The sequence below is a fragment of the Aulonocara sp. 'chitande type north' Nkhata Bay genome, linkage group LG12 (assembly GCF_057382095.1).
Source record: "Aulonocara sp. 'chitande type north' Nkhata Bay isolate Kocher_YH1m ecotype deep benthic linkage group LG12, A_spYH_male_GT1.1, whole genome shotgun sequence".
Lineage (NCBI taxonomy): Eukaryota > Metazoa > Chordata > Actinopteri > Cichliformes > Cichlidae > Aulonocara > Aulonocara sp. 'chitande type north' Nkhata Bay.
The window spans coordinates 37,304,510-37,325,169 of NC_141355.1; the positions used below are offsets into that span (position 1 = coordinate 37,304,510).

General features: G+C 41.0%; 1 protein-coding gene across 1 annotated transcript in view; it reads right to left on the reverse strand.

Moving 5' to 3' along the window:
* rasgef1ba (RasGEF domain family, member 1Ba) overlaps positions 1-5,065 on the reverse strand; it is a 126,920-nt gene extending 121,855 nt beyond the window's left edge. Inside the window, exon 1 of the mRNA XM_086315472.1 lies at positions 4,757-5,065. Within this exon, the coding sequence (XP_086171598.1) occupies positions 4,757-4,825 (69 nt within the window). The 5' untranslated portion in view covers positions 4,826-5,065. The remainder of the gene's footprint in view (positions 1-4,756) is intronic.
* Positions 5,066-20,660: the final 15,595 nt, after the last annotated feature.

The window sequence follows — 20,660 nt, forward strand, 5'->3', positions numbered from 1 at the left end:
TACCTGTCGGCTGCCTCCGGAGTCCCACAGGCCAACCAAGCCCGATAGGACTCCTTCTTCAGCCTGGTGGCTCCCTTCACCTCTGGTGTCCACCATTTGGTTCGGGGATTACCACCACGGCAGGCACCAACCACCTTGCGGCCGCAGCTCAATGCAGCAGCTTCGGCAATGGAGACGCTGAACATGGTCCATTCGGACTCAATGTCCCCAGTCTCCCTCAGAATGCTGTTGAAGCTCTGCCGGAGGTGTGCGTTGAAGATCTCGCGGACTGGGGCCTCTGCTAGACGTTCCCAGCACACCCTCACTACGCGTTTAGGTGCACCAGGTCTGTCCAGCGTCTTCCCCCGCCACCTGATCCAACTCACCACCAGGTGGTGATCAGTTGACAGCTCAGCCCCTCTCTTTACCCGAGTGTCCAGAACATATGGTCGCAGGTCTGCTGATACGATTACAAAATTGCTCATCGACCTACGGCCTAGAGCGTCCTGGTGCCACGTGCACTTATGGAATCAAATTCAGGGCTCGCAAAATTTCAAATTCCCTGGTAGCCCTTCGGGCAGGGACTCTTCAGTTTTTGGTAGCCCAAAATAAATTTAAGTAGCCCGAATAAAAAAGAGAGCAATTTTTTGATTGATGTTTTGTTTCCTTTACAATATTATACATTAAAGTATAATATTGTATAATTATATAATATTAACTTCTTATCTTGTGCGCGTTTTTTATTTTGACAGCGAATGCGCACCTGCGGACCACTTATGTGCAGCCCTGGTTATTTAGCTCGTCATATTGCAGCCACAGAAATTCTTTTGTCCATGAAACCATAAAGCTGCACTTTCTTTTTGCCTTATAGTCTGATTTGTCATAACTTCTCCGTTTTGTGGTAAGCTTTTCTTTGGCTGTCACTTCTTCACCCTGACCTGTCTTATTTGGCTCAGCAGAACTGAAATATATATCCTGCTGCTTTTACACGCGCACTCACATAAGCTCAGCGATTCTCTGCGCGATCAACCTCTCACATGTTTAAGCTGCGGGAGATTTCAATTGTCATGTTTGCATAGTAAGCTAACGATTGATAAGACGATGTCAGAGGAGTTGGTGCACAAATTATCATCACTCACCAATCAGTGCTGTCGCTCTCTATACACAGTTCGCACAATTGCAAAGTGAAAGCAAAAAACAAGCGCAAATTCAAACGCGATTTCAATATGTCACATATTGACAGTGGCTCACCGATGCCAAAAGCATTGACATATATTTTTCCTTCCTACGATAGGCCGACAGGCAGAGCAGAGATAGATTTTGGTAGCCCGACTGGAAAAATCGCTAGCCCCGGGACGTGGGGCTAGCGATTTTGCGAGCCCTGAAATTTGTAGCTTGTGTGAGATTTTTAGCCCTCTTTTCTTTGCTTTAATTACACAAACTAAAAATTTCACTGTATTTTTATGTCAGTGGGGTAAAAAAAAAAAAAAAAAAAAAAAAAAAAGTATTAAAAGCCTTGATTTGATCGTCTAATGCGGCTGCGACCTCTTTCTGCTCCGATCTCTGAGTGGAAGCTCTGTTGTGCTGCAGGGTCACAACGTGGGTTTTTCAGCTTTATTTCTAGGAAATGGACAGGAAGTGTGGAAGTTATTCACTGAGGTGAGCAGGTGTGTGAGCAAAGAGTGTGTCGGCGTGTCACACTTCAGGTCATTTCTACAGAAATTTCTTCTTCAGACACCTCAGGACGTCACAGGGCAGGTCTGCACTAACAGTCTCACCCCGGGGTGTTAAATTCACTTTGTACAACCCTGTGAATTTTGGAAGAAAAAAAAAAAACAGATAACTGACACACTGCCTTTGGGTTTAGAAGCAGTGGAGTCTTCAACTCAAAAACTGTTCAGTAGAAATGAACCTTAACACAACATACAGGTCAGCTTCAAACAGCCGATGTCTGAGATCTGTGAGCGGATTGCCGAGCACACAGTGTAGTGTCCCGTTTATGCTCGCCAGTGTAACTTGGCAGGAGAGACGTAGCTGTGTTGGTAACACAAGCGCACAAGCAGGTCACTCTTTTACAATTTCGCTTTTCAGTGCAGGAACACAGACATAACCAGACACTGACAGGGAGATGCTGTAGCCGCATGAAGAGCGAGGCCGTCTGAGGAAAACCTTCCTTTTTTGATTCTTCTACTCATACACCAGCCCTGATGTGGAGGTTTGTTCTGGGTATCAGTAGCTATTGTCCAGAAGCATACTGCAGCACTTCAGCCACACCTAAAGCACCAGCATAACAGCCAATGTGGTGACCATAAACTGAGCTCAAACAGTCATAGTGGGTTTTGGTTTGGCAGGTAAGGCTTTTGATTTTTATAGATGACATATGGACTGGTTCTTATAAAGTGCTTTACAACATGCCTCATTCACCTGGTCACACTTTTTGCTGTGCTTAAGTGCTTTTTATCAAACATTCACACATTTGACCCATCAGAGAGAAACTTGGTGTTCAGGATCTTGCCCAAGGATGCTTAAGCATGAAGGCACAGAGACCCCAGGCTCATTCCTAAAACTGTATGAATGCACTTCATATTCATACCTCACATTCCCTACACCGTGCTTCTCCACCGCTTCATGCTGTCCAACTAGAGCTCTTCAGATTGTAAAGCAGTAAGTGCATGCTGCCTGATAGGAACAGTCTACAGTGCATGTATTCAACAAATTCATGGTATAAAGGTGAAATTAGAAATAAGGCTTTATATAACCGTCCATGGATCTAATCTTTGTCCCCTGTAAAGCCGTACAGAGGTCATCATTTCATTTTCCCAGAAGTCACGATGACGATCCCCTGACACATTTCTGGGATTACTTTAATATTTTTTCTTACACAGTTCATGTTAGACAGATTGAGATGATGCCCGATGGATTAGCAATCCCATGGCGGTTGTGGATTACAGTTGACGTGTGTGCGTGCGGGACGAGAATCAGAAATTGTTATTAATTTAGAGCTTGTATGATGCAGTAACCGTCAGGTCCCAAAGACATCTACTGAGATGAATTGTATTTCCTTTGAAAACATTTTCATCAGTGGAATCAGACACAAGTATTACATTATTAAATAACATCATGCAATCTGAACTGGTGTTACCATTCATGCACACAACAATCTGTAACATAGAAAACAAAATGACATAATCGTTACAGAGCTGGAAATTCTGTTTCAGTGGGCTAACACATCCTTTGTCAAGTATCCAGAGACTGGTATGTTAAACAGAAGCGTCATGCTTTGGGGTATCTTTTATTTAGGGTTCAACAAATGTACTGCTGTGTCTGCACTGATCATTTGTTTGTGATTAATCTTTATGGGACCCATGTGCCATACTCTACGTCAATGTCCCTGATGTGGTTTTCCCCACATGGAAACCATCAGCCCAGCTTCAGTAGCCGTTTTCTTTCAGATCTGTGATTTTAAAATGTTCGTTTAATTTTTATGAGCAGTGTAATAATATTTAAAAAGGCTAAAGCTAACAGTGAAACTAATAAAGACTCAAGCAAAACAAAATATTTTGCAACGATAAAAACTAAGATGAAATTATAATGATCACTAAAGTGACAGCAGGTCATGAGTTAGAGAGTTTGCATAGTTCAGAGGAAGATGACAACATGGCAGTAGTTTCTGACTTCAGTGTGATCAAGTCAACTTGAACGGTAATGAAAGGTGTGTGTGAGCAGCTCACAGGTGCTCCTGTGTGTCTCCTGTTTACAGCCTGACTGTAAATAATAATCTCTCACACTGAACTGAAATGACATCACTGCAAATAAACTTTGTAAATAACATAAATACATTTGTGCATTGTTTTAATTGTATTTAAGACCATCTCATTTACTATCTTACAATGAATTCAGGAAATGTGTCACATTATATTTTGCATTGTTAACATAAAAATAATGAATCCCAGTCTCTTCCCAACAGTTGAGGAGAGACTTGTTAATAAATGAACACTGGTATCGGATTGGTATTCAGATCCGACAGATGTTAAAATCCAAGCTATCAAACTGCAACTGGAACACGGTGGATCGGTGCATCCTTGCTCTGCACATGGCAACTAGTGACTAATAACCAACAACTCTTCTTTCTACAAAATAATGACAACAGCAGTGAAAAGGAGCAAAACTCAGCCAAGCAAGTACAGCACGTGTGTGTGTGTGTGTGTGTGTGTGTGTGTGTGTGTGTGTCAGCGTGCACACAGCGTGTGGCACACTGACCCAAATGCAATCGAGTCTAAGCCATTTCGTACAAGACACCCCTTCATGGCACCACATTCGCCACGGTGTCAATAATCATACTCTTGTAAAATTATTTTCATAAGTAAAATCGCAGAAAAAATTATTTGTATGACACTCATGAGCTGATATTCTGGGACTACTACAGTATCCATCCATGAGCGTAAAGGCGCAAATGATGCGTATTAATCCACACTGGGCAATTCGCACTGTCACTGAAAGAAAGAGGTGTGTGTGGAATGCAGAGCGGCGTAAAACCCGCAGGGACGACTGTTAATGAAGTATTTTACGGCATAGCAACTGTCAATCATTCTGATGAACAAAGCCTCGGCCTCTTGTTGCCATAGAGAATCCACGGAGTGCCACTGAGTCTGTGCCCTACATTTGTATCCACGAATGCAAACTCATTGTCACTCTTCCAATTACATTTAAGCATTACATTTAATCGTTCAAGAAAACACAATGATCATAGAGGTTTAAGTCATTAAAGCCTCCTTACCTCGAACAAAGGAGGGGTGCCCTTGTCGGGAAGTGTGCATCCCAGTAATTCAGCCAAGAACTTTGCCATAGAGATGAAAAGTGTGCCACTCAAATATTCCCGAAACGAATCAACAGGCGAGTCCTCTTTCTGCCCGCTTTGTGAACTTATTTGTGGCGTTCAAGGACCCTGCGAGCATCCCTCGCTTCTTCACCTACAGCAGTCCGAGACGTACCGCTGGATGAGAGGGGCTAAATTCCGCTTGACAGCTTACAGCGCAGGGCAGCCGCTGGATGTGGAGCTTAGAGCCTTTTAGCTTTCGTCTCCAAGATCCTCTTTCAGTGTCGGTGAGTGGACTCACCATCAGCAAGCAGCTGTGTGGAAAGCTGCAGGTGGGGCAGGACTGAGGGGGTGTGGGCGGGCCAACGAGCCGTCAGGTGGTTTTCATGGACCGGGGTTTTCCCCAGTTCAGGAAAACTCGAGCTGAGAGATGAAATGAAGGTTAGATCAGCAGTTTGTCTCACTTCGGTTTGGTTTAACGTGTTTCAAATCAATAACTGTTAAAGACTGATCCATGATGGTTATAGTCGATATTTCAAAGGCTGCCACTGCCCAAGTTTGAGCTTGGAATCTACATCACAGCTAAAACATTAAAAAAAATCTGTTTCAAAGGAAGAATCCAAATCTCCCGAAGTACTCCAGAAACATCTGGTCAACTTTCCAAGTAATTATTTTCTGCACTGTGTCCAAAGGCGTTTCCCGGTTTTTTTGTTGTTGTTTTTTCAAGTGGTACAGCAAGTCAGAATGTGTTCAGAAACAAATGCAGTGTAGAAAATTGACTTAAAAAACACCGAGGCATGCGTGGCACGCCCAAAGTCAGGTCACAGCTGTTGGCATTTGGAGTCATTCTGGCTGGTCCTTAGTTTGTGCAGCCAGGTTGGAGATGTGAGTGCACGACCAAGTCCGTGTTGACGAGTCCAAAAAGTATTTGCCAAAAATGATTGTGAGAATTTAAACTACTCTAAATGACTTGTTAATCAGTCAAAAATAGATCAAACATATCTCTCATGAATGGTATGGAGTCACTCTGAGTCAGAAAGAACATTCCCATCACAAAGTAGAAGCTCCAATCAGTTTCAGTGACAGACAAGAGGAGAGATAAAATTGTACGAAGTATAACATTGAAGTTCTATAAACATAGTTTAAGTGACCAAAAAGAACAGGATTTGGTTATAATGTGGATACAATTAAAAGTTCATTCAAAAAAGGACATTTCTTTATTTTGTGTATAATCATGTTCACTACAGTCTATTTACTAATATAAGGTATTAGACATAAAATACCACATGTCTGGGTGTACCCTGGCTCACAACACAACCCTGAACTGGATAAGCAGAAGATGGATGGATGGATGGAAAGTATAACCGTAGAGTGGAAATGGTTTAAAATGTCAATGTTTTTGTCTTTCATCAATCACTGGAGTATTTCTATAAAACATCACAGCCTTACCTCACTGCATTTTTCCATTAGGGGTTAACAAATCATTTGTAATGCTAGCAGTCTATCAAACATGCAAAATTATCAAATTAAACCATCACCAGTGGTTGTAGGTCAGCGTGTTGCAGACTGTTTAGTGACTATTAACAGGCTCGTGGGAACTAGATTGTAAAAACCACAGGACCAACTGAAGATGCTGTGAGCAGGAGGAGAGAGTTTAGCATTCCCAGATTATTTCCCCTCAGTTTCATGCATATGTTTGTCTCCTACTGCTAAAATGAGTTTTGTAATATTCATCAAAAACTCAGAATTATTATTATTTTCAATTTTTTATTTATTTTTTCACAGTTTCAGGTGCATCTAAAGAGATGATTCAAGTCCAGGGTCATTAAAGTTTCAGCATTAATATGACAATAAATACTTGGGCTTATATTTATGGTCGTTTTACACTTGATCCTCACAGGAGTGAATGAGGAGAGAAAACAGGAGGACACAGAGCCAGGATCATGTGCCACAAAGAGGACATCTTATTCTGTAAACCACGGCAAGAAAGGCAAAGGTCACGTAGCAAATATTCTTTACCAAGTGAGAGAACGTCACTTGAAATTCATCTTTTTCTTAGAATAAATGTCAGTCTCTCGCTTAAATCACCTTGAGAAAGCGGGGCTTCTCTTAAATGCAGCAGGCGTCTGTTCTTAGCACGCTCGCGCACTGCAGGTATGCTCTTATTCTGTCAAACATTTTTCCTTTGCTCCTCCACCCCCATTTCACATCTCTCAAGGTTTGTCCTCTGTAGTCTGAGGTTTTTATGTGTTTGGTTTGCAGTTGAGAGGTCAAAGTTGAGAGTTTATCATGTTAAGCCGACAAGGATAGACAGGTAAAGTTCCACAGAGCAGGGATTATTTCCAGGCAAGTAGCTTAACAGTTCAGAATGTTCATTTTTTGTCTTATAGTGACCCTTAGTGCAAGCCCTCAGTGTAATGGATGTCTCGTTATGATGGGATGCATGAACAAAGTCTCTGTGGAGCCTGTGGAAGTACAATGTCCTCTGTCTAATTATGGAGCTGAGTGTTGTGGCTCTACAGTGTTTCACAAGGGCAACCAGACGAAATGCCCTGAGTTATCATCAGAGTTTATTTGAGGGGACTTTTGAAATGCTGTCTGAGATCAAAACCTAAGAACTCAATGGTGATGCCTTCTGTAATGTGTCCTCACTGCTCACTCAAGTGATCAAGTGACATTTCTGGTCTCATAATAAATCCAATAACACTGTTGTAGCTCTTCAGTCCTGAAGCTCACCCTCATCCTCCTGGGTCCAAGGATCCAAGGGTCAACTTCCTTGGATCCAGGGTGTTCACGTTGTTCCTTCGGATCTAGATTTGGATTCTAAATGACTGATTATTTGGTATTCTTAGTGGTTTTTGGTTTTTAGATCCGGGACACGCTGGAGAGATTACATCTATCGGCTGGCCTGGGAAAAGCTTGATGTTTCCCCGGATAAACTGGAGGAGGTGGCGAGACGGAGGTCTGAGCCTCCCTGCTGCTGCCCCCACGACCCAACGTCAGCTAAGCAGAAGAAAATGCCTTTTATTTGTTACTTTAGATTTTAACTTTTATTGTGGTTTTCAGCGTGTATCGTTCATAATGCACGGCACAACGGGCCACACTTTTCAGTCGCACTTTATCCGTTTTTCAGTTGATTTGTCATATTTTAGTAATATGTGAGCATCTTTTGCAGTAACATGTTTTCATATCATGTTTAACATCGGTTTGTTTTTTCTTCTTCGTTGTCTTTCTTGAGTGTAACGAGTGAATAATGCGATGTGCCGCACGTTCAAGCGGCACGATTTATTATTGAAGAACATAACGGTTTGAAATGCCTTTGTTATTAGTTTTTTTCATTAAACAGTTCTCAAATGTAACTTAATATCCCAGTGTTTCTTAGTTTTAGTCGGTTAGTCGACTAGGAAATTAGTGGACAGGAACGTCTGTAGTTTTTAGCTTGTTTATTGTTTACATTTTCGTTCTGATGTATACTCCAGTTCGTGTTTGTAGTGATTTTGTTCCCAGAGTGGTTTCAGTTTCCATCTACTGTGTCAGTAGATGTTAAACCTTATTGTGTCTGTTTCTCTGTTTGCCTATTGATTTGACTGTTTAATAGCTGTCGTCTGTGTCTTGGATTTAGTTTAATTTCCCCTTGAATCATCTCCTTGATTCTATGCACCTGTGTTTTTTCCAGCTGTGTCCACTTTCAACTAGCTCTGTGTACATTCATAGTGATGTCTTCCCCCTTTTTTTGTCAGAGTGTGTGTAATCCTCCCTCTGTGCTCCTGCTCATGTGTTTTTGTGGATTTGTGTTTGCCTTGCTTTCTGGGCTTTTTGTATCATGGATTTTGTAAACACTTTGTTAAATACAGTCTACCTCCAGAGTATCTATTTGGATCATAAATCACAAAACACGACACCCTCCTTTTAAAGTCTTAATTTGTTCTTATTAATTTCCTCCTAATTTAAAAACAAGAAAAGAAGAAAAGTGTTTTGTTTAGATATTTGAACTCCTTCTATACACAAAGTTTGATTTGCACAGACTGTTTTCTATTTAAAAGCAGGTGTGGTCTAGTTCAGTCGTCTGCCTGCACAGCTGCAGAGTGCTCCATGTGTACCCTACCGCTTGCTTTCTTGTCCATTTGTATTTCCTGTAACGAGGTCCTGCTCACCTTGTAGCAGCGTCACTAAGGAAAATTACGCTCCAATTAGTGCCGTCATTTTTTCCAATTACACTGACTGTGATTAAGATTTTTGTCTTTCTTCACACTCTCTGCATTGTGTTACTGTTTCTGTCTCCATAACACTGAAGTAATTGGTGGCCCTGTAATAGCCTTCATCTATCAGATCTGTCTAGAGGCAATCTCAGCCACCCATTAAGGGACCGTTAGCACTGAGCCAAATGACTCGGACATTTCCACATAGATTACAATCCAGTCTAAACATACATACTGCACATGCTGGGGACAGGGTTCACTCTGTTCTCATTTAAACTCGTCATTTAAGCACCACTTAAGTGGTAACTTGTCAGAACGTCTCGGTGTAGGAGAAGAGAGCAGATGATAATTTTAGTGAAAAAGCACATACAGGACACAACGGGACTCTGCTCACCTGGAGGTTTTAGTTTGTTTTAAATCATTCATTTCCAAAATCGAGAAACGAATCCAAACAGCTTAAAAAGAACTTTCACGTTTTCCAGCAAATTTCTTTGGAATTATAAAAGAGTGACATTACTCACTGATTAATGAAAAGACATTATGAACCTGTAAGATTATTCTGGAAGACCATGCCAAAGATCTGGAGACAAATGGGGGATAACAAAAATAATACATTGCGCTGTGAACTTCTAAAAACAAACTGGATGAATTATAATGACATTGAGGTATCAGCAGCTATTGTTTGGAGCAGGACTGATGTGCAGATATGGCCAAATGTTTTGCTACACATTCTAGAGATAGTAATTTAAAAATTGGACTCATTACAATGTAATTACAGCAGTTCAAACTGGCATTGTTGTTATCAACAAAGTCAAAATCAGCCAATAAAATGGCAGGTTTGCATTCGTGTGATTCAAATGACTTTGATGTGACTACCTGCTGTTCCACCTGCTGCCTTGGCTGAACAACACTACAGTACACAAACACACACACATACAAACCTCCCACACACCAAAAACCAATTAGTCCATTTTTGAGATGAGTAAGGCGGATTCATCAGCTAACCTCCAACACAAAAGCACCGAAGCGACAGCATGAAACAAATGGCGCAATCAGCCTGCGTGAACCGTGGCGCTCATTGACACCCCACTGCTGTACGTGATGTTAATAATGCTGTTTAATGACATGCTCCGCGTTGGCTGGCAAACGTAGCTCCATATGTTGTTACGGCTGTGGGGTGCAGAGAAACTACATGAGCTGCACAGCTTCAGAGCATGGCCCCTGCTGGGATAAACAAATACATGTTCATATGTGTGTGTGTGTTTCTGTGCATGTGTTGGCAGGCAATACTCTCTGGAGTACTGCCTTTGACGCGTCTCCTGCTTTGTTTGTGTTTTCTTCTGTGGTGAAGGGAAAATGCAGCGGACGTGCTTCAAGCATGTCAGAAGTTCTCTTCTGAGAAAATCCTTCTCAACCATCAGTGATATGCTTGCTCAAAGTTTCAAGGGGTGATGCATCTTTTTCATTTCTTGCATGCGGTTTTGGTGCACTCATACTCAGATCCAGATGTGGAGTCCAAACTAAAGTGTTCATGAAGAGTATTGCCACTAAAAGCCAGCAGATTGCTGCATCTGCCCAAACACTCACCATTTACTCTCTGAGCTGGAATGAAACTGGAAAAACTGCAGGTTAAATCAGAAACGTAGAATGTTTGCGTTTAAATTAAAAGCTGTCTTACTTCAGAAATCAACTTTTTCTGAAATTGAACTGCTCCATTCCTGTTGTTTTTTCTTGAACTTCACAGTTTTGTGCAATAGTTTAAGTGCTCGCAGGCAAGTCTGCATTTTCCATGCAAACAGCAACCAAAGCAACTTGCTAGCGACCAAAGTAATTACAGGGAGGTTTTCTTTGGAGCACCTTGTAGGTCTTTGCGACCAACTTAATTCACACCAGTGACTGCGAGAAACCTTCTTACCCACCAATCAGTAATGTCACATTTGTCCCTTGATCAGCGAATGTCGCTCCTTGGTCTGTGTGACTGCGCAGCTTTTGTAAATTTTAAATGATTTTAAATGATAAGATCGCCTTTTCTGACACCCCCATAGTGCAGCTTGTTAAATTTATCATCCATGATGGTAACGCAGCTCATGAGGTAAGATTTGTCATTAGGACTGAGGAGTTTTATGTGTCCCCTGTGAGTAGCCGGCTGAGTTAAACATCTAGCTATATATGTGTGAAATGAGTTTAATGTTAATTATAGTCAGTGAAATGTGTTGATGCTGCAGGACTTGTGGTTTTACAGCCTTGCAGTGCCGGCACTGAGCAAATAAGAACAAAGACACAAGCTGAGTCTACACATAAACACAAACGGGGGCCTGAAGCTCTATCCTCTCCTGTAATGTACATTCAGTTGCCCTCCCAACCCCCAAACCAATTTCCTTTTTTTATTTAGTTATCTACTTGTTCCATTATTCATGTTAATGTGCCTTGCATTTGGCTGTGTATTAATGTCAGTGCACATTGCTTATTTGACACAGAGCTTCAAAATAAATTAACTTTAATGTGAGCGTGTATCTAATGTGAATGGATGGTGTTAATTCTCACAGGCTCTAATGCTCTTTTCTTTTAACAAAAGGTACGTGTATTTAAATAAAAGAAAGTGCGTAAATTCGGGTTTCTGTGTCTCTTAAGGCAAACTGAGTCTGCCCACTTAAACTGACGTGATGAATTGTGTTTATAAAATAAATAAATAAATATCTTTAAGTTTGGACGAGTCTTGTTTGAAGAAAAATTACCCTCTCTGTGTTTTCTGAACAGTTTAGGGTTTTTATATATTATTCTTTTACAAGCTAGGATTAAAATGCCAAGAGCTGGTGTGACAAAGGAAGTGGATGCAAGGCAAGTTTATTTGTATAGCACAATTCAACAACAAGGTGATTCAAAGTGCTTTACAGAGACATTAGAAACAAGAACAAATAAAAAGCATGATTTAAAATTGATTAAAACAAGCAAATAAACTAACTAACTAATTAAAAAACAAACAAACAAACAAACAAACAACAGTATATAAAATCAAAACAGATAAAATCAGAACAGTAGATAAAATCAGTAGTTAAATGTAAGTTTTGCACTTGGAAATAAGACACACAGTAATGATGTTATAGCTGCAGCTTCACCACATCTTTTGCAGCTTTATACAAGCCGACATCTCATTGGTTAGGGAAGCCCTGTTTTATATTCTCATCCTGAACATTTTTCCCTTTGCCTTATGGACATAAGGGAGAGACTCTATTAGTTTAGTATTTAGTTTAGTACTAGTAAAATGTAGCTGTGACCATAAACTCATCTGGGAAGTGTTTGTGGATGTCATAAAATCAATGACCAATAATTTCATTTTCTAACTAATTTGCAGTTAGACACTTATTTTGTGCAACTAGAGGCGTCGCCACCTGCTGTCCATTAGAAAGAATGTGGGTAAAAGGCTTCAGTTTCAAGAACTGGATGGTACTAAGCTTAGAGATCAGGTGACCCTGAACCCTCCCTTAGTTACGCGGCAATAGGCCCATGATGCACTGAGTGTTTCTTTTAACTCTGGTCTCTTCACTCTCTATGTTTATACACTACGTTGCATGGCTTTTGTGCTGTGCCCTCACCCCCAACCAGTAGTGACAGAAGGCTGCCCTCCCTGAGTCTGAGGGTTTTTTCCTGTTAAAGGGGAGTTTTTCCTTCCCACTTTCACCAAAGCACTTGCTCATAGGGGATCATATGGTATTTGGGCTTTTCTCTGTATTATTGTAGGATCTTTACCTTACAGCATAAAGCACCTTGAGATGACTGTTTTTGTGATTTGCTGCTACATAAATCCCATTTGAACTGACTTGGACTGAATACCTTTTGTCTCTGACTTTATTGTTCTGAGCTTAGCACCCTCTGCACAGAGTAATACACATACCATACATATATTGGTTATAATCTAAGGGCAGAAGGATGATCTTCTTACTATGTTGGTCTTTCTCCATGGAATAGATCCCATTTGCTCTTTTAATTTCAATGCATTAACTTTCATTTTAGCAGGGAGTTAAACACCAGAGTACAACATTACTCTCGTGTGTTATTTTTTTGGCAAATAGAGAAAGCAGAACTCCCAGAGAAGGCTCCACACAGACAGGAAACACTGAGCCGCTATGGTACCGGAGCACAATGCTGGGATCAATATTTTTAGGTTCACAAAAACAAGATCTGACTGAACCAATTTGGTGGTGGAAACAACATCCATGCTGGTGGTCTGCCTCATAACTATGGTGGAGTCTTTGCTATGGAACCGTGATTATTTTTACACTAGTAGGTGTTATTTCAAAGAGCTAAAATTTGTTGATATTTTTAAAAATGTAATAACAGTTTACATTATTTGTAGCTAGTTTGGATAATTAAGCAGAACTGCTTGTCTTGTCTCACAAAGAGAATAAATGGCTTGCAGACATGAATATCCTGGCTCTCCACCCTTTCCTTCCACAGAGCAGCTGATTTGTAAAACATTGATATAGAAATAACAGAAATCAGTGCTGCAGCGGTGAAAATAGGAGCTAGTTTGTAAAACAAAAATAAAATTGTAATAAATATGAAATAGAGGCCTAATGAAGACAATGATCAGTATGACAAGTGTGCTCACACATGCACACACCCTGACACACTGACACTGCCTTTGCTCTCTCACACAGCCCTCCTTCTGTTCACTGCAGCAGCAGCTTAATGTTGCATCAAAGACCCAGCCGTTCACAGAGGAGCCTCTAATGGAGTTTTTTTTTCTTCAGCATTAATGCAACGTGCCAAGCTGCCGCTCCATCATTAACCCTGTAAACTACTTCACAACTCCTGAGTGTACCAAGACGAAAGAGACAGCAGAAAATAATAGAGAAGAAATATAGACAGAGACAGAGGAGAGGAGACCAGCCACCGTGACCGGCTGCACTCTCTGCACTGCAGTACAACACAGGGTGTGATTTATCCATCAGCTGGCCAGGGGGGAACTGAGCGTCACCATTAGCAAATGAGCCCTAATTCACCCAGACTGCAGAGAATGTGCTTCCTCTCTCTTAGTTTTTGACTCGCACCCCAAAGCCAAGTGCCAGCGCTGCTCTCTCTGAAGCCAAGTTGATGACTGCAGATCCCTGAAGAGATATGTTTATATTTAAATGGCAAAATCCTGGCCTCCTGTGTCAACTGACAGTAATATGTGAAAGTTTGTGGGAGCTGGGAGGAGGCTGGGGTAGAGTACTGCTACTAATCATGGTTTCTTTCAGCAGCACGAAAGAAAGCCCAACGATCATACCTGTACAGTAATTATGTCCTACAGTACAGTATCAAAGATATATGTGGCCATTTAAAAAGGAAGGATTATTGGTTCTTTCTGTCCAGCGTAGAGCATCTGTTCACTCATTTGCACATAAACATCTGCAAGTGAAAATTGCAAAGGTTGATGGAAGCAGGGCAGCACTGCACACGGGCAGAATGGCAGCCAAATTTAAATCAGGTATGGGTTATAGTTCTTTCTTTACGAGAGGATTTTTTGGACCATTTTGATCACACCTTAGAATTTCTAGAAGTCCAGACTGGGCAGTTTGGGCTCTTCAAAACTGCAATGCCTGAAACTGCATATTTTTATGGTTAAAGCCAAAATATTCTCCCACAGGATGCACAGAGAAAAGCTCAAGGCGCTGTAACACAACCATTTTTAAATGTCCAGTCACATCATTCACAAAAAAAACATCAATATCAATAGTGTGTTTAATATGCATTAAGAAGGACAGTGAAGAAAACATGAGGGCTTTTATAAAAGCTAAAAGTGCAGAGAAGGATCCAAATGTTTGTAAAAAGCAGTTGAATAAAACAAGAGTGACAGAGAAAAACCAAAAGGTCACTGTCAAGGCGACCTGCGGATAGCAGAGCTGGACCAAAAGGAGGAATCAGAAACATGAGGGATAAACTAAAAGGTATCAAAGAACAAACTACAAAATAAAGTGAGCCAAAGAAAATAAAACCACACGTTCAAATCAACAGGGAAAACATGATACAAGGGAGGACTCAAATAATATCCACACACAGGAGAGATGGGAAACACCAAGGGACACAAATCTGACTAATGAGACAAGAGAGGCAACGCACACAGGACTAGGAACTATCACAATAAAACAGGAAGTAGCAAGCACAGAGACCAGGACTGAGACATGAAATTGACAGAACTAAGCAGGGACATGACTGGGGAGACAGAACTGAGTTCCACTAGAGATGCTGAGGACAAACACATGGACGGGACTAACATATTCAAACAAGGTTTGAACTCCAGACTGAGACAGAGTCCAGCCCCTCTCCAGGAGACTGGTTCCAGAGCTCAAGCCATGCGTAGAGGTGAGCCCGACTATATCTAGCCGGTACCTCTCAACCTCACGCACTAACTCAGGCTCCTTCCCCACCAGAGAGGTGACATTCCATGTCCCTATTGCCAGTCTTGGCAGCCGGGTATCAGTCCGCCAGGGCCTCCGCTCCTGGCCGCCACCCGGCACACAATGCACCCAACCCCTATGGCGCCTCCTGCGGGTGGTGGGCCTGCGGGAGGATGGGCCCATGTCTCCTCTTCGGCCCCATGGGCCCCATGGACTAAGGCCCGGCCACCAGACACTCGCCCTCGGGCACCCTCCCCGGGCCTGGCTCCAGGGCGGGGCCCCGGTAACCCTATCCCGGGCAGGGTAAACTGTTCCCTCGATGTTCTCTTCATAAGGGTCTTCTGAACAAGAAACCATGAACAAGAAATATAGATAAGAAAACTTAAAAGCACTAGAAAATACTAAAATCAAGACTAAACAATAAAGAGCTTGAACTTAAGTCATCTCTTAAATCCAGAAATAAGAATCACGAGTCAAAGACGTGGAACCATGACATGAGAACTGCTCAACCAGTGAGGAAGGTGTGAAGGAAGACAACAAGTAAAACTATCCGGCATGCACAACAACCTAACTGATCATCAGGATGTTAGAGACATGAAAGATGCTTAAATCAAATTCAAAATGCTGAATGGATGTTTTATTTGATTTATTTCTATTGTTTATTATGTACCATTTGACATTTTCTGATATCTGTGAGAAGAAGAAAGGCTGATCAGGACCTCAGATGTTGTATTTTAGAGATGAAATCAAGGAAACACTGTATCACGCACACACACTTTCCCTTTTCATGAAATTTGCATCGAAGGGATCTTGGGTCTTGATTAAAAATTCCCATCCTGGGCTGGTGTCTCCCTGTGCGTGAGATACAGGCAATTTTTCGGGTAGTGGAATGAATTTTGATTCATTCCATGCATCGAGTGAAACCAGATGGATCCCTCCTCTACATCCTATTCCCCGCTGGCCTGCTGAATGACAAGCATGAACACAGGCACATACACAAATCACGAAACACGTCAAACCGAATGTTATCAGGACTGGCTGGACGCAAGAAGACTGTTATTAGAGCTTACATACACACACAGATGCAGACACATACATTTCATCTCCCAACACATCTGATGTGAGATTTATGCTTTCAGCTATCTCGTGTCAGAAAGGAAAGGGAAATGGAAATGTCAGATACTGGCGTAAACACTGAATTCTCACTTCTGTTTGGTTTTATGGATTTTCGCTCAAGTCTTCGTGGCCACCAGCGTTCGACCGTAACACAAACATCAAATGTTCTTCAGTCACTCCATCATTCACACTACTGCATGATCCTGACAATAGATATGAAACAAAACCAGCTGAGATTAATGAATAAAAAGAAATCTATTAACAGAAAAACTCAACATAAGACCTCCAACCACATCCAAGTCAGGACACAGAAGAAGGTTAAAGAAAAACAAAATGTGAGCCTTTATCGTAGTCCAAAAAAATAGATAATCAAGACAGGTATATAGGAAATGAAGCATAAGGGACAAAAACTATACAGTAAAAACACAAAGGACCACTTGTAGAAAGATACAGATGGGAGCAATTAACCACAGGTCAGAAGAATGAGCGCAAACAGTCACAAAAGAAGGAAATAAACCACGACACAGGAGAAAACTAATCTCCGGTGAAACTCACGAGCAAAGGACAAATAACAAACACCAGGACCGACACTAAACATGACGCCAGAGACGGGAAACAGAATGAGGGAGGAGAAAATACGCTGGCAGAAACTAATGAAAACCACAGGGACCGGTGATACCTACATTTGGTCTCACAGTAGCCATCGCGTCACTATATTGTTTTCCCTGCCAATGACAGCGTCTGCCTCAAATGAGAGCAGATTTTTGGGGAAACTAATCATTTTCAGTTTAAATATAATATAACAAAAAGGTAATTTAAATGTAACTGCAAAATCCAAAAATAAACCAAATTAAAAGGAGACTTGTAGAATTCAAATAATCTTATCAGTGGCAAATGATATTCATTGGATCTGTAAGATTTTTGTGTGTTATTTAGAATAAATGTCCAGATGTTTTCAAAAAAATGAAATGAAATGAAGAAAAATGGCACAAAAAGCATCTTATCCACCCCAAAAACATTCATGATATATTATTTGTAAGAAGAGAAAAATAAAGGTTTTTGCTTTTTTAACACTTCATCCATCTCCAGGCATTATTACCTCCATCCTCGAACCTACAATCAATCAGTTTCACACATATAAACCCAGAGCTGAATGAAGCAAGAGACATAATCTAACTGAAGAGGGTCAACAATGCTGCAGTGAGCTGTCTTCAGCATAATCACTTCCCATCATGGCTTCATCTTGTTTCTTCCTCCCACTTCTCTGAGGAGACTTCTTTTTCTCTCTCTTTTTAAACACCATGCAGGTCAATTGCATTTGACTAGGCGGCGTAATGAGGCGTGACACATCTGATTTTTCACACAACAGATAAAACACTGTGGACGTTAGTCTGCGTTGGCAACTGTCACCTCAGGTTGTGAGTTATTTGTACAACTGTACAAATTGAAGTTATAAGATTCAAGTCTATATCTTGAGGTGAGATTTTAACATGATAGATGCAGCTCGATTTTTGGTTTAATACCTTATAAAATAATATAGTAAAGCAGTGCGTGTGGATTTAGCATGCAGGTTGCACAGGTGACTACATGCCTCGGCTGAATGCAGCAGCCGGGTTCAGCTCTGACCTGAGGCCCTTTGCTGTGTGTCTTCTCTACAGTGTCTCCCTAATTAAGGTGAAAAGCCCCTGGAAAGAAAATATTTAGAAAGAAAGGCATTACAATTATTGAATTCCATTTGCCTGTACTGCTGTAATGTTTCTAAATTAGAACTAATTATCTACCTAATGGGCAGACTGAAAAAAACAAAAGAACAAATGTGGCTTTTTTGAAGTGCCTGGCTTTGTCGTGGAAAATGGCAAAAGTGGCAGAGTCATGAAACATTTCCCGAACAGAAATATAAACATAACATTATTGTGGAAAATGACATGAATATGTAAGCTGTGCCTCTAGAACAGAAACTTCACACTGCTCCACAGCGTCGCCACAATATTCTCCAGTGATGTTCTACTTTCACCATAAACTGTATATAAAAGATGGCAGTAACCACCACAGCGTAACCCACTAGTTCCTGGATGTTTTTGATCCAGTAGTTAACCAACTACATCTGGTAACTGGATAGATGCAATCTGCAACACAGACACACACACCTGGCTCTTAGTCAGGAGAACTGGAGAGGCAGTACCATACAGCAGACCATATTACCAGACAAACATACCATTAGCATTCAGCATGGCCCAGACTGCTGTTTCCTTCCACTAATGGTTTGTAGAAATCACATAAAAAAGCACACCAAACAGCAAAAATGCTATAATTCGGACACAGACCCTTTACTGTTATTTTGAAATATATGTCATCATGTTGTCAGCATCAACTAGCATGAACCGTATGCCATTAACTACAACAACAGGAAGTTGTTTCTTGGGAAATGTTTTTTTTTTTCCTCAAAGGCCCATCAAAACTCAGCGGGTGCTGGAAAAGAGTCTTGCTTGACTTTATGCTTTTCTATACAGAGGTTCTTGCATACTACCTCCTTGTGTGGTGAGTAGGGATGGGCACCGGTTCAGACATAGACGGTAGTAACCAGACCGAAAAGCAGCGCACATTTTGGTGCTTTATTTTGTTGTTTTTTATTCCTGAGATGTCACACACTTTGGATTCTAGCCAATCTTTTTACCTTTCCAAGGATAGTAGGCGGGTCCAGGTACGTACGTTCTTTCAGAGCAGAGCTACAGATTAAAAATGCCCAAGGCGAAGCGGTCAAAAGTCTGGCTGTACTTCACAGCAAAAGATGCAAACTCAGCAGCAACAAGTGCTTTCAGGTGATACTGTGCAGAGGAGGTAACACCTCGAATCTGATGAAACACCTGGCGATGCATAGCGTTTTTTTAAAAGCCCAGAAATGCACCGTATTTGATAGCTTGCTGCGAGACCTCACATCGAGAGAAATGATGAGGATGATAATGGCAGCAGCAGCCGTTCTTCTCTGCGTGAGTAGCTTAATGTTGTTCGTGTGTAATTTACGTTGAGTAGGCTAACCACGTTATTACATTAATGCACGTAAGGTGAACTAGCAAACACTGTCGTAGTTACATGCGGCTGTCTTCTTGTTTGATGGCAGATGCTCCCTTCACCCTGGCCAAAAAGGCTAAAATGACCAAAGAAAAAGTGGGAAACAGCTAAACATGAGAGGTTTGTGTTTTTCCATTGTTTAAGCACTGCTTCCAGCCAAGAGTGATACCATATATGCCCTATAGATACAGAAAAGACTAACATTGTTATCTTTTTACCAAAAAATAGCTAAACATGAGAGGTTTTTGGATAAAGTTTGTGTTTTCCATTCTTTAAGCACCGGTTCCAACCAAAGGAGGTATGTTGTATCAACAGAAAAGGCTAACTTGGTTATCATTTTGCACAAAAAAAGAGACTGCTAAAAATAAAAACATAAGAGGTTTTTGGACAAAGTTTGTGTTCTCCATTCTTTAAGCATCGGTTCAAGCACTGTTTAAGCACCGGCACCGTTTCAAAAGTACCGGTTTGGCACCGGTATCGGATGAAACCTAAACTATACCCATCCCTAGTGGTGAGAGGATTTACAGATATGTATTAATATGTTTGGTGATAACACCGTGGTGAGATGTCCCGCCTAAAAATTGCACAAAGTTATTAACTGTGTGTCTTGTATGTGTTGTTGTTTCGAGTTTTTGTTTCTTTATTTCTTTTTTAATTTGTTTGCATGTCAAACTAAGCTAATGAGCTGCTAGTAGCGTCCTTTAATTACTCCTTTAATTTTCCGTGTTTTTCATCTTTTCCGATGCATCTAGTGATCAAGATCCAGGTTATAATCATGCTAATTCATTTGGTGCTTCAAAAAACTAACACACATTAATCTCTAATGTCAGTCCATGAAAATAATTTAACACTATTTTAATTAAGTGCAGCTAAAATTACTCATTTATTTATTTAGCTTCAACTTGCTGCTAATTGGTAACCAGTGAGAGTGTGTAGGACTGTAAGTCATTTAGCTGAGTAGCTTTTTATTCCAAGTACCTTTTAATGATTTGAGCAAATATTTTGCTTTTCTTTTAGCCTTGTTTCTGCCTCGTTGCATATTATGTGAGCAACACAGCAGCAACCTGCAACATTTTCTGTTTCCTTGTAACCTTAATGGAA